Source organism: Bos grunniens, chromosome 16 (assembly GCF_055505025.1).
Source record: "Bos grunniens cultivar Pamir isolate PY7600 chromosome 16, Bosgru_T2T1.0, whole genome shotgun sequence".
Classification (NCBI taxonomy): Eukaryota; Metazoa; Chordata; class Mammalia; order Artiodactyla; family Bovidae; genus Bos; species Bos grunniens.
Genome location: NC_141180.1, coordinates 17,384,024 through 17,407,307, shown reverse-complemented (window position 1 = coordinate 17,407,307; position 23,284 = coordinate 17,384,024). Strand labels below are relative to the sequence as shown.

Sequence of the window (23,284 nt, the reverse complement as noted above, 5' to 3'; positions counted from 1 at the left end):
TGGAGGAACAGCCAGTGGGGAAGGAAAGCAGGTGAGTGTGATGTGAGGATGCTAAAGAAGACAGAGGCATGGGCAAGAGAACAGTTACCTGAATCAGCTGTGGTATAAGCTTAATGAAGACAGAGAAGGACCATTGGATTCGGTTGCTCTGCAGGTCATGGGTAATTCTGACCTCCTAGGCTTAATGAAGGAATGGATGAAAAGCCCCGAGACACAGCCACACAGTGACCACCCAGCCTACCTGGACTCCTGTAGCTGAGGACTAGATGATGAAAAGGATGATGAAAAGCCATCTTTGGCTGTCCAGAAAAACCACACTCTATGGACTTGCAGAACTGGGTTTGCACCTTGGCTCTTCCACTTACTACCCATACTTAGCAATTCTTTCTGGGCATCAGTTGTATCTTCTATAAAATCGGAATAATTGCATCTTATGGCAATGTCATGTGTGTTTCGGGATGTCATATGTAAAAGTATTCGGCTCTAGAAAGCGGTGGGTGCTCAAGAGGTGGTAATGATTATTCTTAACGTAATTTTCTCTCTTATGTTGCTTGTTTAGTGCATTCTAGGCAGGCAAGCTCCCCTCATCTCTGTGTAGCTGGCACCTCTGCTTGACAAATCCATGCACAGAATCACAGTGCCTAACACAGTACCTAACATGAACTACAAGCTCAATTAAATGTTTGTGATAATGGCAACTGAATCAGAAATATTTGTAGCATTATCCACAGAAACCCTTAGAGAATTAAAGCAGGGAGAAAAATGATCAGATCTTTTTCTACAAGGACACCCAGGGTGTCTCAGATTAATGGGGGGCTAAAATTAGGTTCCTTTTCCCATTACTAAAGAGCAGAATGCCTTTCTTAAAATTTACCCAGGAGTTAATCATTGAGCATTTCCTACTATAGATATCACCACTCTCTAAAGTGGAAATGTTACTCAGAAAATCAGACATTCAGATAATTCAAAGTTTTACTGAATTTTACTAATGGACATTTGATTGTCATATCTAGGTACTCACTACAAATCAGAAAATCAAATCTTACTTTTAAAACTTAAAACTACTGCTCCTGAAACCTTAAAGAGAAATCTTAAGTTTCTTCCAGCACTTGTCAATTTCATTCCATAACACCTGTTTTAGACCATCTCCTTTTAATATTTTTTAATTTATCCATTGGCTGTACCATGAGGCATGCACAGTTGTTTAGTGCATTCTAGGCAGGCAAGCTCCCCTCATCTCTGTGTAACTGGAACCTCTGCTTGAGGTGCCAGTTAGTTCCCTGACCAGGGATCAAACCTGTGCCCCCTGCATTGGAAGCACAGAGTTTTAACCACTGGACAACCAGGGAAGTCGATACCATCTCCTTTTTATTTTTTATTTCTTTTTATTGGCATACAGTTGCCTTACAGTGTTGTGTTAGTTTCTACTATACAGCAAAGTGGGTCAGCTATATGTATACACATATATCCCCTCTTCCTTGGATTTCCTTCCCATTTAGATCACCACAGAGCACTGCGTAGAGTTCCCTGAGCTATACAGAGACCACCTTCTTTTTATGTATGTATTTTAAAATTTTTATTTATCTGTTTATTCATGGCCGTGCTGGATCGTCAGTGCTGTGGGCTTTCTCTAGTTATGGCATGGGCTTTGGAGCACAGGCTCAGTAGCTGTGGCACACAACAACGAGGGGCTTAGCTGCCCCTCGGCTTGCGGAATCTTCCTGGCCCAGGGATCAAACCCCTGTTCCCAGCATTGGCAGGCAGTTCTTAACCACGACCACCAGGGAAGTCCCCACCTCCTTTTTTAAAAAGAACCTGAGAGACATGTTCTTCCCCAGCTCCTTTCATTACAAAGCTTCATCTTCACCACCACAGTGAGGATTCAGTTCAGTTCAGTCGCTCAGTCGTGTCCAACTCTTTGTGACCCCATGAACCGCAGCACGTCAGGCCAGTGAGGATAAATGGAAAGAAATCAGACTTCATGCCAGAAAGTCCTTTCAGATCGAGATAGTCACATTTCCTATGCATTGAGTAAATCAATCTGTCTCTAACCTTAGTTTCCTCATCTGCGAAATAAGGATCATAACACTTAGCTTACAGGATTATTTTTAAAACTAAAAGATAAAATATGCAGGTGTAAAACACCATCAAAATGTCATCTACAAATATTACTCATCTATAAGATGGATCGTTCATTTTTCAATGAATAATTATTGATCATTGCCATGTGGCAGACATTTTGCTAGGCTGCAATAACACACATCAATATATCATGGGCCCTAAGGAGCTTAGATTCCAGAGAGGAAGAACCATGCTCTGGGTGGAGAGAAGCATGCTCTGGGGTGGCTATGGGTGCTAGGGAGCAGATAGGACACTCAGACTCGGGTGTGGAAAGTGAGGGGCTTCAGGGGACTTCCTGAGGAGGTGACCCTGGTGCTGTCTCATTACAGATCCTAAAGCAAGACATCAAACTCTGGTCACTCCTTTGTGAGGTGGGCCACACACTCCACAGTCCTGGGCTCCCAGCCAGCTCAGAGGTGTCACAGCCTCTTAAGGCAGAGTTTCTCATCCTCAAGCCACTGATATTTTAGGCTGGATCATTCTGTTTGCGGGGTGCTGTCCTGCATATATCATAGAGCATTCAGCAGCATCCCTGACCTCTATTAGAACACCAGTACCACCTCCTACCCTCTGCTCAGAAAGCCATTTAACTGCCAAATAACCTCTGAAGGGCAAGATTGTCAACAGTTCAAAAATAGTACCTTAGGTCATAGGAAACCAGCACAGGTGATTCTAGAAGGGACGCGGCTCATATAATTGGTGCTTAGACATACTAGTTAGTGCTCAACAAATATTAATGAATGAATGAATGGAACGAATGAACCACTTAGAGTCCCTTTGACCTACTCTTTTTGGGTCTCATGCAGAAAAGCTCTGAGCTAGTCATTGAGTTCTAAGGTGACCGAGTGAGAGTTAACAATAGCTCCACGTCCGTTTATACGGCACTCTGTGCAGGCTGTATAAGCTGCGTCCAGTTGTTCAACCTCCCTGAGTCTGTCGGACTCTTCAGTTCCTAAATGGGGACATTAATCCTATCTTGCAAGGTCGTTGGAAGAATTACATGAGATAATTGATGTAAAAATAAAGCATTAGGGGTCCAGGAACTCACTCCTTCGGTGCAATCGGCAAGAGGATGCCATCTCAGCAGGATGCCCTCTCAGCTCCTGCCACTAAGCTTTACTAAGGACCAAAGTAGTTTGAGCATACGCTTTTTGTTGTCGTGAATGTGGAGAATGTTGAGCACTGCGCCAGGAACTGACACATCGGCTATCCAATTCATCACTCACAAGCAACCAGGTTAGTCAAGAGGCCCAGGGAATTCGCTGGTGGTCCAGCGGCTGGGACTCCACACTTCCATTGCAGAGGGCCCAGGTTCAGTCCCTGATGGGGGAAACAAGATCCCACGTGCTGCATGGCATGGCCAAAGAATAAAAATAAAAAATCAAGAGGCCCAGAGAGTTGTGACTCGCACAGCAAAATTGTACCTCCCTGAATTCAAAAGGCACTAGGGCTGGCCAGCCTGCTCACCACCACCAATTGCATCACACGTCGGCTTTGTTCAGGTTGAGATTTTTTGGAAAATGCTTTGCATATTCTGTGTTCTGTAGTCTTTTATAGACATACATGACCAGATCTGGAAATTTCTCCTGAAAATACTGGGAAGGTTCTCCAATTTTTGACTTCATCCTGAAATGAAACAGAAATATTTTGATACGCCTGCCCCAAACTCTGCATCCTCCCTTTTACAGCATATGGCCCTGGAGATTTTTTTTTGCTCCCCTGGTGTCTATAGCAGAATAAATAAAGACTTTGGAATCTGACAGAGCAAGATTCATCTCCTGACTGTTCATCTAACAGTAAATTTCGGCAACTTAAGTTTTTTTGCACCTCAGTTTTATTATCCATAAAATGGAGATAATACAGTTCTACAATCCCTTATCTACAATGCTGAAATCCAAAAGAGCCCTGAAAACTGCAGACTTTGGGTGAGTCTGCAACTGAGGTTTTCGGGAGCAAAAGCTAAGTGAATTAACATGGGGCTACACTCACAATGTACATTTGTTTTACGCAGCCACCCAGTCTCCTGTGTCCCTTCTCATTAGAAGCAGGCTCAACAAAAACGGAAAAGGAAGACAAGAGCCTGATGGGAACGTCCATCATCGACTATAAGACCCTCGCGGTGGGCCTTTTCCAAACAGAAGGGAGGAATGACTTTCCCTTCATCAAAATAAGTTTTCTTCTTTCCATCCAATAGCAGATGTAAACTTCGAACCGGAATTTTTAAATTATTCTCATCTCATATATGACTTATAAGAGTGAAAACAGTTCTTACTCTATATTCTTTTGTTCATTAATGTGCTCTCCCACATTCCGGATGAACTTCAGCAGGTCACCTACAGTGTTCTGATAGGTATTCCCTTTTTTATAAAACGCATTCATTTTTTTCATCACAGATTTGTCAACCTAAAAAAAAAAATTACACAAAAATGTGGTAACAATACAAAATAAATCTGATAGAATGTTAATACAAAAAGGCAGAATACAAATATGAATATAGGTCAAAATTACCACTAATTAATAAAGCAAATTAATAGAAAAGAATGGAAGTAAACACGGTGCACCATAGTGCTAATTGTGTTTGTATTTGGATGTGGGACCATAAATAACTTTAAATTTGTGTATCTATTTTCCAAGAGAATTATTTTCATAGAAATTAACTACAGTAAAACACGGTTTAGGAAATCGTTGGCTACTACATGAGGAAATTGGCTCATTATACTATACAGTACTGCTATCCTGCGGCCACCTTTCCAAATTCAAACCTGATTACATCGCCTCTTTAAGGAGGGTTGTCCTGACTGAGACCAGGCCTTGCAGCCATTGCCGTAGTGAGTGTGGCTGTTCTTTGTTTTGTTTGTAGTTATGGTTCCAAAGGTTACATGTTTCTCCTTGTCCCTAGGTGTCCCAGGGCAGCTGCTCTCATATCAGTAATGCCTTCTTCTTTGTGCTCTCACTTTTTTTTTCATTTATTTTTTAAATTTTTAATTGGAGGATGATTGCTTTATAATATTGTGTTAGTTTCTGCCATATAGCAACATGAATCAGCCATAAGTATATACATATGTCCCCTCCTTCTTGAACCTCCCTCCCATCTCCACCCCTTCCGACCCCTCTAGGTTGTCACAGAGCACCTGGTTTGAGCTCCCTGCATCATACAGCAAATTCCCACTGGCTATTTGTGCTCACACTCTTTGTAGATAGTTCTGATATTTAGAAATAGTTTGGAGTAAGAGAATAAGATGCAACAACCATGAAGCCAGAGGGTCCCTTAGGAAGAGTAACTGGTGACTAGAAGGCTGCCTGGGTGGTACCATCAGTTCCTTGCAGAACTTACTGGGCAGCGGGAAAGACAGATTAAGCCAGCAATTATGAGTGTGACCTGTGATCTAGAGGCAGACAAGGGAAGGAAAGCAAAACGAGACCCAGAAACAAGGAGGTATGGGAGAAGCAGAGCCCTACATCAGGCCCAAGATATGAAAGATGTTGGTCCCACTCAAAGACGAGAGTTATGGATTTTCCCATAATGCTCTGCTTATGTCTCAGGGGTACCCAGCATGTATCCCACAGCCATCCCTTCTGTAGGTCTCTCAGCCCCACTTGGATGCTATATTCTGCTTTGTATATCCATGACCTCGTGTGGTCCTAACACATACTTGTATTTGACAGATGTCTTCTAACTAATAATAGTGAAAGTTCTGATGGTGCCAATTAGACTGAATGAGTGATTAATTACTATGCTCCACCATAAGTACCTGTGTGCTAAGTTGCTTCAGTCATGTCTGACTCTGTATGACCCTATGGACTATAGCCCACCAGGCTCCTCTGTCCATGGGATTCTCCAGGCAAGAATATTGAAGTGGGTTGCCTTGCCTTCCTTCAGAGGATCTTCCCAACCCAGGGATCAAACCCACGTCCCTTGTGTCTCCTGCATTGGCGGGCGGGTTCTTTACTATTAGTGCCACCTGGGAAGCCCATGTTCCACTATATTGAGTTCAAGTTGGGCGGACCTTCTCTGGAAGAGAAGGAATTTGAAAGATGATTGTTTTTTGTTTCTCTGTTTTCTCATCCAGAAAGCAGGTATGGGTGTGTGGATGCTCAATGCTGGGCTGTTCACTGGCATAAGAGGCAGCCAGGCTCCCTGGATGGAAATGCCCCTGTGGAAGTACCTCCCTTGGACTAAACTCTATTTAATCAGCTGCTCGTGTCACAGTGGAAATAGAATTATTAGTCAGACCTCACTCAGAAAATAAGGCTTGAGAGAAAGAGTCACAGAAAAGGAAAAGGCTTGTGGGCTGTGACAAGTCCATCCTAAAGAGGAGCCTAGATAAATATCTCAGGAGAACCTCGCCTACAGCAGAGACCCAGAAGAGCTGAGGGGGTCTGGGATGGGAAGAAGGCAAGGAAAACCCCTCTTACCCCTTGACTGAACCAGGCTCATAGTATAAAAAAGTTAGGAAAACCAACATAACACATAACACAGATTCTTATTCCTGGAATAACTCCCAGACCATAGGAGTTGTTCATACCTCAATTGTCCACTGGGCAAAACTTGGAAGTTCAGATGTTTCAGGTTGCAGAAGCTGGAGGATCTTGCCATTAGTATTTCGTGTTTTGATGTCAGATTCGTTTCCCACATCCCGGAGGGTCCGGTAGCGGCTGAGAATGACAGAATGATCATGATCATTCCACCCTTCCCACTTTTCCCAGAAGGAGGAAACTATTAGATTTTGGCATTTGATAAGAGTAGTAAAAGCATGTTTCTAAACAATCTGCACATTAGGAGAGCACTTGCTGTCTCTTTTTGCCCAGATCATTTTTCTATTCTTCAATGGAGAAAATCAGATCCAGAGAAGTTAAGTCACTCTTCTGATGACGTCCTCCCAGGAAATTCCAAGCTGAGAGAAAAGCCTGGGTCTGCTTATTCCCAGTCTGACTCCTGCCCACCTCACCGTGATGGTTAATTTCATCTGTTAATTTCACCAACCACACACACAGCACTTAGATTAAATATTACTCTGGGTGTGTCTGTGAGGATGTTTCCAGAGGAGATTAGCATTTGAACCAGTGAAGCAGACAGCCCTTCCCAGTGCAAGTAGGCATCATCCAATCTATGGGTGGCCTGAACAGAATGAAAGGGGAAATTTGCCCCCTCCCTGCTGATCACTTTGGCTGGGACATGGTTCTACTCCTGCTCTCAGTTCTCCAAGTTCTTAGGCCCTCAGACCTTTACTGGAATCTGCATCTTTAGCTCTCCTGGTTCCTATGCTTTTGAATTCAGACTAAATTATACAACTGACTTTCCTGGGTCACCAGCTTGAAGAGGGCAGATGGTGGAACTTCTCAGCCCCAGTATTGCATGAGGCATTTCCTTATTTTGTATATATATCAGGTTGGTTGAAAAGTTCTTTGCGGTTCTTCTATAGTAACATCTTATGGAAAAACTCAAATGAACTTTTTGGCCAACCCAATATAAAGAGCCCTGACTAATACACTCACCATCTCCATCCTAGAGGCCTGTAATATACACTGTTTTCCTTACCTCTCCCAACTCCAAAAGAAGGGATGAGCCAGCAGGCCACTCAGATGGCCCTTCACATTGTCCCCAGGGACTAACAGATGCTGAATGAGGTCCCGAGTTTCCTTATCTGGAGAACGCTCAATCAACTCTTCAGTTCTTAGATTCTTCAACATCTCAAAAGTATCGTTTCCCTTTTTTACCACATACAGGACCAGCAGTCCCAGGGCCTGCACAGAAGCCATGAGTAAATGAAAGTCATTCAGTCATTTCTGACTCTTTGCAACCCCATGCACTGTAGCCCACCAGGCTCCTCTGTCCATGGGATTCTCCAGGAAAGAATACTGGAGTGGGTTGCCATTCCCTTCTCCAGGGGATCTTCCCCACCCAGGGATCAAACCCAGGTCTCCTGCATTGTAGGAAGATTCTTTACTATCTAAGCCACCAGGGAAGCCCATAAATCAAGTCAAAAGTGCTTATGAATTAGCACTCTATTTGGGGAACTTTGGAGGGTGGGGCACAGGCTATGAGCAAATGGAAAATGGGTAGAATCTCAAGGAGCCCACAGGTTGGGTATGGGCTTGGGCATGGATAACTCTTCAAGAAAGTGTAGTTTAGGTTTATAAGGAGCAAAAGATAATCCCAGGCCAGAGCTGTCAGAGCAGACTGTGTAGAGGAAGAGGAATTTGAGCTAGACCTCAAAGTACAGATAGAATTTTTAGATAAACCAGGGAAAGGGAGAGGGTTTTAAACAAGGGGAGGGGGTTGCTCAGAGTCTGGCTAGGAACAGGGACTTTGGGTTGGGCCTGTGTCAGGCAGGACATTAAAGAGCCAGACCAGGTCCAGAAGAACACAGTGAACACCCCAGGAGTCAGGACACAGCAGGGAAGAAAGACTAGGGAGGAGACCAGCACAGGAACTTCTGCATTAAGAAAGACACCAGTCAGGGAAGGAGCTCAAATCTGGAGCCACTGAGCCAGAAAGGCCAGGCATGGATGGAGAACTCTTACCAATTGGGTTGGAAGTTCAGCACCCTGGAGAACTCCAGGGGCCAGCTGCCCTAACGGCTCAGAGTCTATCCAGGAGCTGTGGTCTACAGAGGCTATATGTCTCCTGCTTTGTCTCCTCTCTGGGGAAACAGTTATTTAGGATCTTAACCTGTGGGGCCAAGTATAGTCTCTTTTGAGCTGGGGATCAATCCCATCATTCCCATGTGCTTCAGAGGGCCTTAGTATCTGGCCCTCCTAGGAGTTTAGCACATGCATTTGAATAGAGTGGGAAAAGAAATCTCATTTACTTTGTCTTCAGGCAGCAAATACCTCCTACAGGAATTGTGGAATTATTCTGGAGAAATCTCCTGGAGGTAATTCTTCAAGAAATGTGGCATGCTCAATGTATTTGCTATTTAGCCTGTGAGGGTAAAGAGACATGCAAAGAGACACAGAAACGGCCACAGCAAGGACCAACTCCACACCCACCCAGAGAGATGCTGTTGTCTGCAAGGGAGTGAGGGCCATCATACCAGGGAAATGCCTTGAAACTTCTTTCTTTCCTAGGCAAAATAGGAACGTCCTTTAATCAGCCACAGGAAGTAAGATAATGAACGAATGAGGAAGTAGAGAGATGGAAAAGAAAACTGTTTCTAGAAATTACCTCTAGATCTCTCTTGATTTCCTGTGGATCTCCAGTCCCCTTGATGCTTTTATCAAAATCTGCCAGGCAAGCACCATTCTTGGAATCTAAAGGAGAGTTTGTGGAGATGCATTGAAATTGCTTATTCTTGGGCGGGATGTATGGAGAGGGTAACATGGAAACTTACATTACCATATGTAAAATAGATAGCCAAATGGGAATTTGCTGTATGACTCAGGGAACTCAAACTGGGGCTCTGTAACAACCTAGAGGGTGGGAGTGGGTGGGAGGTTCAAAAGGGAGGGGACATGTATACTGTGGCTGATTCTTGTTGATGTTTGGCAGAAACAAACACAATACTGTAAAGCAATTATCCTTCAATTAAAAAATATATAAATACATTTTTAAAAAAGAAAATCCTCAATCCCCATGTTAGAATTAATTTACATAAATCTGTAACTCAATGTACAATCCATCATCACTGAGGAAGACAATGATGAGCTCATATCTGCCTTGTTTACTTTTCAAAACAGTCATGTGCACTGCGTTCTTTGACCTACTGGTATCTGCCAAGAGCAAGATGTACATTTTACACATCCCAAGCCACGGGTTGGGGAAGCAAGAGGATAAGTATAGCCAGCTCCCCCTTCATGCAATTCCTGGGGTCAAAGAGCACAGACTTGTAAAGAAGCTGCTGGCCAGAGTTGAGGTTACGTCCTATAGCTGAAGAACAACTGGACCTTAGAGCCGAAGGGTCCAAATCCAGCACCACCTTAGCGTAGCATTCCACCAAATCAAGCCCACTCGCCACTGCCCTCTATGACATTGTCATCTGTGACCACGAGTCAACCACGTGCTTCTAATGAGTCGTTGCCTCCCTCCCCCCTTCAGCATCTTCCTCCCTTGAAGGAAGCCACTGAGTTCTCAGAAACAGGGATAAGAGAGGTGGGGAACAGAGTGAAAGGTGATTTGTCCTCAAAGAGGTGGCTTAAAGGAGTCTGAGAAGGAAGGCTGGGTAACCGCAGATACCAGCCAGTGCAACTGTGTACTCAGAGCCCTTTCATTATGAATTTGGACCTCAGCATTGTAGGGAAATTCAGAGTCTAACAAAAATGAACCCATCAAATTGTTCAACAAATGTCTTATGAGAGAAAAAATGATGGCGAGGAAGGAGAACACAGTCCTTGCTCTACAGAGTTTAGAGTCTCTGGGCAAGGAGACCGATAGTAAAGGGATAAATACATGGCTAAACATTAATTGCAGTTTTCAAAATGCTAGCCAAAAGTTCAGGATGCCCTAAAAGTGTACCATGAGAAGAACTACATGGCTGCATAGAGAGGGGGAAGTTTTCATTAAGGAAGAGATGCCTAGGGAATTTCCTGGAGACCCAGTGGTTAGGACCCCACACTTCCAGTGTAAGGGGCATGGGTTCAATCCCTGGTCAGGGAACTAAGATCCCACAAGCCTCAGGATGAGGCCAAAAAAAAAAAAAAAAAAGGAAGAGATGCCTAGAGAGAAAAGATCAGTAGAAATTGGATAGGTGAGTGGAATGGGGAAGAAAGGGAAGAGAGAATTCCAGATAGGAATGCATGGAGAATAAGGAGCAGACGGGGTGCACATCATAAATCACAGACTGTTTTCAATTATTTCAATAATTCCCTTCACTTATTTAAGCCACTTGGTGTTTTCTGCTACAGAAATTTGAAAGTGTTTAATGAACACTTCACATCTCTTCTAGCATTTGATTTTTTTTCCCATGAAAAGTGAAAGTGTTAGTCACTCAGTCCTGTCTGACTCTTTGTGATCCCACAGATTGTAGCCCATCAAGGCTCCTCTGTCCGTGGGGTTTTCCAGGCAAAAATACTGGAGTGGGGTGCCATTTCCTTCTCCAGGGGAATCTTCCCGATCCAGCAATTGAACCCGTGTCTCCTGCATCGCAGGAAGTTTCTTTACCATCTGAGCCCAATTTTTTATTTTTACTTTCAACAGACATTGTTAAAGTGCTATAAAAATTTTAAAGCTTACGCCCAGTTTCTGTATACAGTATCAAGAGGGGCTTTGGCCCTGCTGACACTTGACTTGGTGCCAGTGGAACTGGTTTCACACTTCTGGCCTCCAGAACCATGGGAGATTAAATTCCTATTGTTTTAAGGCACCAAGTTTGCGACAATTTCTTTCAACAGCCATGAGAAAGTTATACACTTGGTTATAATTATGTTTCTTTGGGTATAAATTCTCCTGTTTCATGCCTCTCTTTCATGGTATTGAGAGGATAACAGGCAGGAGGGTCAGGGGTTTCCAAAAGGAGGAAATAGGCTGCAAGTGTCAGACATTTTTTCTCTCTTAAGTGGCAGGAGGAAACAAACTACAAATGTTAAGATTTTTTTTTTCCCCTTCTCTGCTGCTGCTGCTGCTAAGTCACTTCAGTCGTGGCTGACTCTGTGCGACCCCATAGACAGCAGCCCACCAGGCTACCCCATCCCTGGGATTCTCCAGGCAAGAACATTGGAGTGGGTTGCCATTTCCTTCTCCAATGCATAAAAGTGAAAAGTGAAAGTGAAGTCGCTCAGTCGTGTCCCACTCTTAGCTACCCTATGGACTGCAGCCCACCAGGCTCCTCCATCCATGGGATTTTCCAGGCAAGAGTACTGGAGTGGGGTGCCATTGCCTTCTCCTCCCCTTCTCTATACAAATTTAAAAAGAGGTTTCTCTTAAAATTCTATGTTGCCATGATGACACCTAGCTCCACCTGAAGTTCAGTTCAGTTCAGTTCAGTTCAGTCGCTCAGTTGTGTCTGACTCTTTGAGACCCCATGGACTGCAGCACACCAGGCCTGTCCATCACTGACTCCCAGAGTTTACTCAAACTCATGTCCATTGAGCCAGTGATGCCATCCAACCATCTCATCCTCTGTCGTCCCCTTCTCCTCCCACCTTCAATCTTTCCCAGCATCAGGGACTTTTCAGATGAGTCAGTTTTTCACATCAGGTGGCCAAAGTATTGGAGTTTCAGCTTCAGCATCAGTCCATCTAATGAGTATTCAGGACTGATTTCCTTTAGGATGGACTGATTGGATCTCCATGCAGTCCAAGGGATTTTCAAGAGTCTTCTCCAACACCATAGTTCAAAAGCATCAATTCTTCAGCACTCAGCTTTCTTTATAGTCCAACTCTCACATCCATACATGACCACTGGAAAAACCATAGCCTTGACTAGATGGATCTTTGTTGGCAAAGTAATGTCTCTGCTTTTTAATATGCTGTCTAGGTTGGTCGTAACTTTTCTTCCAAGGAGCAAGTGTCTTTTCATTTCATGGCTGCAGTCACCACCTGCAGTGATTTTGGAGCCCCAAAAATAAAGTCAGCCACTGTTTCCACTGTTTCCCCATCTATTTGCTATGAAGTGATGGGACTGGATGCCGTGATCTTAGTTTTCTGAATGTTGAGCTTTAAGCCCACTTTTTCACTCTGCTCTTTCACTTTCATCAAGAGGCTCTTTAGTTCTTCTTCACTTTCTGCCATAAGGGTGGTGTCATCTGCATGTCTGAGGTTATTGATATTTCTCCCGGCAATCTTGATTCCAGCTTGTGCTTCATCCAGCCCAGCGTTTCTGAACTTAACTTTTCTCAAACCGTTAGCTAACCAATGCATTTTTCTTATGGAAATATTTGTTTTAAGCTATGTTAATGAACCATGTATTTACCCTGGACTCTGTCTTCAAGTCGGTTCTGCCTCAGACTCAGAACCCACTTGACAAACCAGTATGTTTTACTCATACATTATTCTCCTAATCTATGTTAATGAAACTCTCTATATTTACTTGGAAACCTGCCTTTCTTCAAGATTCATGTCAATCGTTTTATAACCCGGGATGACTCGCCTAATGCCAATGTTATCTCAAAATGTGTGTTGTGGGTGAGGGGCCTGGTGCCAGTCTCTGAGTTTTGAGACATTTCCTTTCTCTAATTAGCAGAATGCTAGTAGCTATATAACATCCGCCTAAAGACTAGCAGGGGGGGCACTCCTTCTGCCCCCTGCTGATGTCTATGTCAGAAGCTTTCTCTATCTCTTATACTTTAATAAAGCTTTATTACACAAAAGCTCTGAGTGATCAAGCCTTGTCACTGGCCCCGGATTGAATTCTTCTCCTCCGGAGGCCAAGAATCCTGGCATCTTTTGTGGTTCAGCAACAACCTTTCAGTATCAGCAACTCTTATAACTTTTTTTTTTTTTTTTGCCACATCGTGTGGCATGTGGGATTTTAGTTCCCCAACCAGGAATGGAACCCATGGCCCCTGCATTGGAAGCAGGGAGTCCCAACCACTAGAACCACCAGGGAAGTCTACCAGCAACTCTTAGGTGATTTTTGACTGTATGTTTTACATTGCAGTTGAGACTCCCTGACATCCTGAGTTGCTTCTGTTAATGCCATCCAACACAGAGGAGGGATGAGAGCACTGTCAGATCTTCTGCTTTGCTTTTTTCTCAGTGAGGCTCTGGGGTAAGTGGGCCATGCCATTTAATAGTTGCTTTGGCAGATATCCTGTGTATATAACAGCTCTTTGTTTCTCTCTTTTTTCCTGAATTCTTATGAGTTTTTTTAAATTTATTATTAATTGGAAGATAATTGCTTTACACTATTGTGTTGGCTCTGCCATAAAACAATGTGAATCAGTCATAAGTATACCTATATCCCTTCCTCTTGAGTCTTACCTCATCTGCCCCTCTAGCTTGTCACAGAGCACTGTGTTGAGCTCCCTGTGTTATACAGAAACTTCCCATTAGCTATCTATTTTATTCATGGTAATGTTATGTGCTACTCTCTCAATTCGTCCCACCCTCTCCCTGCCACCCACCCCCCACCCCCCACTTTAAGCAATAAATGCTGAAGAGCGTGTGGAGGAAAGGGAATCCTCTTGCACTGTTGGTGGGAATGTAAATTGATACACCAACAATGGAGAACAGTATGGAGATTCCTTTAAAAACTAGGAATAAAACTACCATATAACCCAGTAATCCCACTATGGGACACATACCCTGAGGAAACAATAACTGAAAAAGACACATATACCCCAAAGTTCATCACAGCACTATTTACAATAGCTTGGACATGGAAGCAGCCTAATGTCCACCGACAGATGAATGGATAAAGAAGTTGTGGTACATATATATGTAATAGATGGAATATTTCCCAGCCATATAAAGGAACACATTTGAGTCTTTCTCTTAAAATCATCAGTGACTCAATGTCTCAAGCAGTCCCCCTGTCTGCAGGCAGAAAGGCCTGTCATAGATGCTTGGTCCCTAGGGGAGAGGGGAAGCCCAGGGTTTGATCTTCCTAATTTCTACTGAGGTAGCGATCTGCCTGCTCTCTGGTCCTTGGTTCCCTCACTTCTGGCTTCCATCGCTTTTGAGTGGTGCTGTTCTGTACTCTTCCCACTTTCATGAGGAATGCTTTTCTGTGGCTTTCTGACTTTGTCCTGGGCTCCTATGCTATTCTTCAATCCCATCCTATCTATGTTTAGCCTCTCCATGATTCCTCAAGGATTTTGTCCTCTAAGAATTCTTTTTTTAGTGTTGATTTTAATTACAAATTCACTTAAAAATCTTTTCCCATCATTTGAAGAATTTAATACAGGGAAGAGTCTGCAGTATGTGCTAGGTTCACCACCTTGATGCAGAAATATAATCGATTCTTTATTGTTCACGCTTAGGAGTGGAAGAAATGGTGCTAGAAATTTTGAAGAATAGGTAGTCAGAGATTATTTTTCTTTAGAATGTGATGTGTGACCCTTTCACATCAAGATCGGCATGTAGAATTGGGAAGGTCCTCACCCCTGAATGAACCTCAAAGACTCTTTCTCACCAGGTAGAGTTGTACATACTTCTGACCCTTGTCCGTCTCCTCAGCAAAGCTGCTTAAAACCAGGAAGGAATGGCATGAGCACGCGTCCTCAAACTAAAGCCAGATCTTATGTGTACCCATTTCTGTCTTCCAGTACCTTATATACTGCTCTCTGCCTCTAAATGCCCACACCTTCTTTTTGCCCTGGTCCCTTACACCAGAGTTAAACTAGTGCATGTCTGTAGGTTAGGTATCCACTTCCGCTTTAGCCCTCTAGACAAGTACCTGGCCTTTGTTGGGCACGTACCATGTACAGGTGACTTGTCCATTTGACACACGGCACTTAGACTTTGTAACAACCTTATGAAGGAGGTATTATCAGTCCCAAGGGAGGAAACCAACACTCACAGAATTAAGCAACTTGCTTGAGGTTACAAAACTACAAAGTGGTGGGACTAGGCTGCAAGGCTCCCTAAACCTGGCTGAAGCTGAGGATCTTTCTAAATTATTATTTATGTTTGGCTGCATTGGGTCTTCATTGCTGCAAGATGGCTTTCTCTAGCTGTGGACAGCAGCAGTTACTCCCTAGTTTCGGTTCATGGACTTCTCGTTTCGGTGACTTCCCCTGCTGTGGAGTACAGGCTCTAGAGTAAGGGCTTCAGTAGTTGTGGCGCATGGGCGTAGTTGCCTGGCGACATGTGGAATCTTCCTGGACCAGGGATCGAACATGTGTCCCTGCATTGGCAGGCGGGTTCTCAACCACTGGACCACGAGGGAAGTCCAAGCCGAGGCTCTTACTCCTGCACTACCTTGTCTCCTGGGACTTTATACTCAGCTATGCTTGTTTCCTTGAACATTGCTTTAGTGTATGGTCTTGGTTTACAAGAGCGCACACTGACTTGTTCAGCCTCCTTGCAGTGTGTTTCATTTGTGTCACATCTTATCCTGGATCCCAAGTTTGACCTCAGTTTTGCCGTTAAGTTTCACAGTAACTGAGCACACACACAACATTCACTGTTAGCTGCCACCTTGTCTGAAGGAACACACTTTCTAGATTCTCTTACTTGCAGACTATTCTAAGAATTTGAACTTGGAGTTGGCTCCATCCAAGACCTACATTCATATTTGTATTTGCTAAGGGCAGCATAAGCTTAGCCTGGTATTCCATGAGCTTCCTTCACCTCCACACAGAATAATACAGGTTCTACCTGGTAGCAGGAGAAACCGCACTGTATCTACGGATTTGCTACATTCATCCTCAAATTGAACAACTCACACTGACTCTAGTTCTTTCCTATTCTGCCATGAAAAGCTGTTCCTCTGATAAATAAAGACCCTACATTTCTGGAGAAGACTGGGGACTCACCTATTAAGATGTTCTGCGGTTGCAGATCCTGATGAGTGTATCCAGACCGGTGTAGTTCCTCAACAGCCTTAAACAGAGATGAGAGGATGTTGCGGGCAAATTCATCTTCCTTGTTTTGCACAGCCTCTCCTTTGCGGTCATCCAAGTGCTTCTCCAGCGTGTGCTCACACAGGGCAAGGCACACATACAGACAGGTCCTGTCGCTCTCACTGCCATAGAACGTCACCACGTGACCGTTGGCTCGGTTGCTCTGCAAACAAGAGACTTCATTTTGTCCCCGTGTGCTGCCTTTAGGGAACCGCTTCACAGCTACCTCTTGTTCCTCATATAACCCCAGGTAGATGCCCCCTTGGGAAGTGTCAGCGATTTTATATTCTTCATCAATAAAGATCTTGAGTTTGCCTATCATAGGGCGGTATATCCTCTGAAGATGTTTCAGGGCCTCCCCCCAACGTGAGCTCTGAGGCTTCCAGGCTTTAGCAGGAGGGCAAACGTCTTCTACGGCTCCATGCTGGCGAAGGAACTTTGCAAGGTCACAGTCATAATTGCGCTTCGCTATTGCGACGAGGTCCCCGCATTTTGTGCTGGCTCCTTTGCGACACAGCAACTGGGCAATTTCCTTCAGCTTGAGCTCGACAGCAAGCAGCAGTGCTGTTTTACCCTCACTGTCTGTGTCATTAATCTCTATAGCTGTTTGTTCCAGAAGCATCTGCACCAGATCCAGGTTCTTCTTTTCCACTGCCAAGATCAGCGGCGTCTTCCTTCCTTCCCCCCTCACATTGACATCAACCTTATAGTCCAGCAGAAGGCGAGTAATGGCTTTCACCTTCTCATCATCAGAGTTCAGAAGAGCATAGATCAAGGCGTTTCTGCCCCTATTGTCCTGGGCATTGACATCTGCCCCCATCTCATGAAGGAGGATCTCTACGACATCTACATGCCCTATTCTAGCAGCATCCATGAGAGCAGTGGCCCCTCCTTTCTTGACCCTCTCTTGATTCTCCATTGTCTTTCTGTGCAAATTCACCTCTGCTCCGTTGTTACACAGGAACCTTAAGGCTTCGACTTTGCCATACACAGCAGCTTCCATGAAAGCTGTGAAGCCATTAACATCGCACTCATTGACATCTGTTACTTTAGGAAGTAATAGTTTGAGCAACTTCACATTTCCCACAATCCCAGCAATGATGAAGGGAGTGGCCCCATTCTTCTTCCGCAGACAAGGCTCAGCACCATGACTAAGCAGAAGTTCCACAATGTCCTCTCTGTCAACTTGTACTGCATTATGCAAAGGTGACCAGCCCCATTCTTCCTGGAAATTGACATCAGCCCCTCTTTCTAGCAATTGCTGGACCAACTCAATGTCTTCATCTCTAACAGCTTTAATTAATGAATGATTGTCTCCCATTGAAGCCTTCCCATTACTAGAGGGTGTGGGTCTTTCCTGAGGGTTGTTATGGCTCTCAGTCTCCATGATGGTATATACCACTGGTTACAATTTTCTTGCCTTCTCTTTGAGAAAATGAAAACTTATCTTCTTGGGATTTGATCAAAGAGACATTGAACTGTTAGAAACTCCTGTCAGGGGAAATAGGAATTGTCTGGCTACAGACCACCAGTATGAGGAGGCACAATACTCTTGCAGTCTTCTGACTTTTCGCCTGGAGATGAGAGAGGTAATTTGTAGTGTTACAAGAGTGAGAAAACTTTTGAATTAGAGAAATTAACTTTACTAGCAATGTTTTCAAAATACATCTATTATAGAATTTTTTATTATAGAATATTATAAATATATATCTTTTTATACTGTTCATGGGGTTCAGTCCTGAATATTCATTGGAAGGACTGATGCTGAAGCTGAAGCTCCAATACTTTGGCCACCTGATGTGAAGAGCCGACTCATTGGGAAAGACCCTGATGTTGGGAAAGATTGAGGGCAGGAGGAGAAGGGGGCAACAGAGGATGAGATGGTTAGACAGCATCACCGACTCAATGGACATGAATTTGAGCAAGCTCCGGGAGACAATGAAGGACAGAGGAGCCTGGTGTGCTGCAGTCCAGGGTGTCACAAAAAGTCAGCCACAACTTAGCAACTGAACAGCAACAACAACATAAATATATGTAAATTGCAAACAAGAAAAGTATTACTCTATTCTCCCACTGCTTAGAAACAGGCATAGTTAATATTTTAGTATAGTCTATACATTATTTTTAAAAATAGTTGGACTCATGACCTGTAACTTTGTATTTGGCTCCCTTTCATTTAACACCTTAATTATAAATAATGTCCTATGTTATTACAAAGTATTTTAAAATATTTTAATGTCTGCAATAGACCATCAGAGAGGTGTTTCAGTTCCCTACTACTGAGCAGATTTTTAAAGTAACTTTTAAACAAGAGTTTCAAAATTTGATTTTTTTTTCACAATTCTAAATAATGTTGCAGCAAATTTAGCTTATTTTATCTTGTTATGAAATTAAAAGATGCTTACTCCTTGGAAGAAAAGTTATGACCAACCTAGATAGCATATTCAAAAGCAGAGACATTACTTTGCCAACAAAGGTCTGTTGAGTCAAGGCTATGGTTTTTCCAGTGGTCCTGTATAGATGGGAGAGTTGGACTGTGAAGTAAGCTGAGCGCCAAAGAATTGATGCTTTTGAACCGTGGTGTTGGAGAAGACTCTTGAGAGTCCCTTGGACTGCAAGGAGATCCAACCAATCCATTCTAAAGGAGATCAGCCCTGGGTGTTCTTTGGAAGGAATGATGCTAAAGCTGAAACTCCAGTACTTTGGCCACCTCATGGGAAGAGTAGACTCATTGGAAAAGACTCTGATGCTGGGAGAGATTGGGGGCAGGAGCAAAAGGGGACGATAGAGGATGAGATGGCTGGATGGCATCACCGACTCGATGGACGTGAGTCTGAGTGAACTCCAGGAGATGGTGATGGACAGGGAGGCCTGGCGTGCTGCGATTCATGGGGTTGCAAAGAGTTGGACACGACTGAGCGACTGAACTGAACTGAACTGATCTTGTTTTCTTATGATAGGTCTTATAATAGATTTCTTTCAATTGATTTCAAAGAACTGAATGACCAGTCAAAGGCTATGATTGTTTTTAAGATTCTCAACCTATAATACATTTTTTTCCAATGCCATATAAACACACTCTCAATAGAAATAAATGGCCTCTTTAAAAAACCAGAACCCTTGTTTAATAAGAAAATATGTGTTTTTCATCAATCTGCATTTCTGGTTAAGCATGCTCAGTCCATTCCTGGCTCTTTGCAAGTGCAAAAGTGTGCACTCCTATTCAAAGTAGTGTAGAGTAAGCAGAAGTCCCCAAACTTTGGGGCACCAGGGACCAGTTTTGTGGAAGACAATTTTTCCACGGACTGGGGGTGGGGAAGGGGTGGGTTTGGAGATGATTCAGAGCATAACATTTATTGTGCACTTTATTTCTATTATTATTACATCAGCTCCAACTCAAGTCATCTGGCATTAGATCCCAGAGGTGGGAAAGAACTCGAACTCCCACCTCTGCAAGATCTAAGTTTGGCCCCTGGTTGTGTAACTCTGCTGCTGCTGCGTCTCTTCAGTCGTGTCCAACTCTGTGCGACCCCATAGACGGCAGCCCACCAGACTCCCCGGTCCCTGGGATTCTCCAGGCAAGAACACTGGAGTGGGTTGCCATTTCCTTCTCCAATGCATGAAAGTGAAAAGTGAAGTCGCTCAGTCATGTCCGACTCTTAGCAACCCCATGGACTGCAGCCTACCAGGCTCCTCTGCCCATGGGATTTTCCAGGCAAGAGTACTGGAGTGGGGTGCCACTGTGTAACTCTAGACTCTTCCTAATTGTGTAACCTTATATTATTGAGTCTGAATTTTTTGTTTCCTCAAATAGGGACGACAAAAAATACAGTCCCCCATATAAAGTGCATTGAAGTAGAGAGAAGGTAAAATATTAGGCCTTCAATAAATGGTAGAGCTAATTACATCACTTTATGAAAAGAAGAAAAAAAAACTTTAACACACCCTGTTCTTCCCACCCAGTGCTTTACATGCTACACAAATAGGGAATCTATGAGGGGTCAATTTAGTCCAACTGCCCTCCATCAGCGGAGAAGGCAATGGCACCCCACTCCAGTACTCTTGCCTGGAAAATCCCATGGACGGAGGAACCTGGTAGGCTGCAGTCCGTGGGGTCGGGGTCGCTAAGAGTCGGACACGACTGAAGTGACTTAGCAGCAGCAGCCCTCCATCAGATCTGAGCAATTTAGATACAATTCAGACAGCAGAGGGCAGCAAACTTACCTGAATGTTTATAACTGCTTCTGCTACAAAAATCACAAAGCAACCATTTTTCAGTAGTCCCACCTGCCTGACAGTCTCAAAGCCTCTATCCTCAGAGAGCTAACCAAATGTGCAGCAGAAGCACAGTCACCCAGCTGAACTCTTTGGATCAAATGTTTGTGTAAACAACTTTATCTACAATGAATGTGAGGTGGGCTGGAAAAGATCAAGGAAAGAAAGAAGCTCAAAGAAACCTGGAGGATTCAGGGTTTGTTCAAACTTCTTTTCTTCTCTGCTCCTTTATTTATTTCAGGCGCTTCCTTCAACTGCTAATTTCCAAGTAATACAATCATTTAAGAACACCACACCTTGGACTAACTTATGAGGAAATGCAAAAAAAAAAAAAAAAAGATAGTAGTAAGACTCCACGGCCTGTAGCCCACCAGGCTTCTCTGTCCGTGGAATTTTCCAGGCAAGAGTACTGGGTTGCCATTTCCTGCTCCAGGGAATAATAATAATAACAATAATAAAAGAACTCCGAGTAAAACATCAGAGTAGAAAATAAAAACAGCTCAACAAAAACCTTGCGAAAGGAGAGTCCTGCTTTCAGTTTCATTTTCCCCACACGACCAGAGGAGCCTGATAAACAGAGACGCCTTGAAGAAATAATGTGTGAATTATGACAGAACCCTGGAAATCTCAGAAGGGCTTAGGTGCAAAGGGTCCCCTGGGACTGGCTCCGTGTGCTCCTTCCTCTCCCCCAGTTCCACGCCCACTTCACTTCCAGTCCCCAAAGCCCGAGGAATCCTTCAAAGAAAACACCTTCTCAAGCTTTCCCAGCTCTCCTCCTTCTGCGTATCCTACCTTCTAAACGTAGATGCCTCGTCCTCAGTCATTCCTCTGACGGCATCTAACCGTCAAATACTGTTGCCGGCAGGAAAACAGCCCCTCCTGAGAACTGAGCTCGCGGGGCGGAGCCCGGAGAGTGACAGGAGGAGGAGGGAACGCTGACCACGCCCACACTCGGCAGCGGTGGCCTGAGCTAGTAGCATCTTCGGGCTTCGCTGGCGGCTCAAACAGTAAGGAATCTGCCGGCAATGCAGGAGACCTGGGTTCGATCCCTGGATTGAGAAGATCCCCTGGAGGCAGAAATGGCAACCCACTCCAGCATCCTTGCCTGCAGAATCCCATGGACCAAGGAGCCCGGGGCATGGAGGGGGCAGGGAGGCCGCATGCATCCTGCCGCTAGGCCTGCGGCCTTTCAGGTCACAGCACCCAGTTCCATCCCGACCATGTTGTTCCAAATCCCATATCTTCTTAAGGGAAATGAGCGGTAAATAAACATTTATTAAGCACTGACTGGGTCCCCGGCACTTTGTTCATTGCTTCACAAGAGATATGCACCCAGTCAACCCCTAACAATACTGCTGATGATGAAACCGAGGCTCAGGAAAGCTGGGTGAGCCCAAAGCCCAAGCTCCCTCACTCACCTGGGCACTCTGGAAAGGGCACAGGGCTGGCAGTCCAGAGCTGTGGCTGTTCTGCTGGGTGACCTCAGGCAGGGAGTTGAATGATGTTGGGATACAGTGATTCATCACACAAATGCCTCGTGGGGGGTCTCCCTGGAGCTTGCATCTTAGTACGGAGAAATAGACCATTAATCATTGAGAAATGCAAGGTCCGTCTAGTCAAGGCTATGGTTTTTCCAGTAGTCATGTATGGATGTGAGAGTTGGACTATGAAGAAAGCTGAGTGCCAAAGAATTGATGCTTTTGAACTGTGGTGTTGGAGAAGACTCTTAAGAGTCCCTTGGACTGCAAGGAGATCCAACCAGTCCATTCTGAAGATCAGCCCTGGGTGTTCTTTGGAAGGAATGATGCTAAAGCTGAAACTCCAGTACTTCGGCTACCTCACGGGAAGAGTTGACTCATTGGAAAAGACCCTGATGCTGGGAGGGATTGGGGACAAGAGGAAAAGGGGACAACAGAGGATGAGATGGCTGGATGGCATCACTGACTCGATGGACGTGAGTTTGAGTGAACTCCGGGAGTTGGTGATGGACAGGGAGGCCTGGCATGCTGGGATTCATGGGGTTGCAAAGAGTTGGACACGACTGAGCAGCTGAACTGAACTGAACATGATTTCAGGTCATGATATCATGACCCTGACCATCCCAGTTCCTTATGGGCATCATCACCACTACCATCCAGTCCCCCATCACATCATGCTGCTTCCCACCTCCGTGTCTCTGCACACGCTGCTTTTGCTATCTGAACTAATAATAATGATGGTAGTAGCAAGCATTTATGTAGCTCTTTAGTATGCTGTAGGAACTGTTCTGGGCGAACAAAAAATACACATTTTTGTTGTTGTTCAGTCACTTAAGTCCTGAGATAGATGCTATTTTGACTCCATTGTACAGATGGAGAAAATGAGGCACAAAGTGATTAAGTGAATTCAATTGTTCTAGAGATTTGAGCTACCTCAAGGAACAGCACAGAGAAAGATGCCTACCC

The 23,284-nt window shown here is 44.3% G+C and overlaps 1 protein-coding gene across 1 annotated transcript; it reads right to left on the bottom strand.

Annotated features, from left to right (window-relative positions):
• Window positions 1-1,362: 1,362 nt before the first annotated feature.
• Window positions 1,363-22,146, bottom strand: RNASEL (ribonuclease L). Its single transcript, XM_086343494.1, has 7 exons — window positions 21,633-22,146; window positions 16,479-18,139; window positions 9,290-9,375; window positions 7,661-7,866; window positions 6,648-6,777; window positions 4,394-4,524; window positions 1,363-3,747 (listed from the first exon to the last, which is right to left on the bottom strand). The coding sequence occupies exons 2-7, from the start codon at window positions 17,950-17,952 to the stop codon at window positions 3,603-3,605; spliced, it is 2,172 nt and encodes a 723-aa protein (XP_086199620.1). The 5' UTR covers window positions 17,953-18,139; window positions 21,633-22,146; the 3' UTR covers window positions 1,363-3,602.
• Window positions 22,147-23,284: the final 1,138 nt, after the last annotated feature.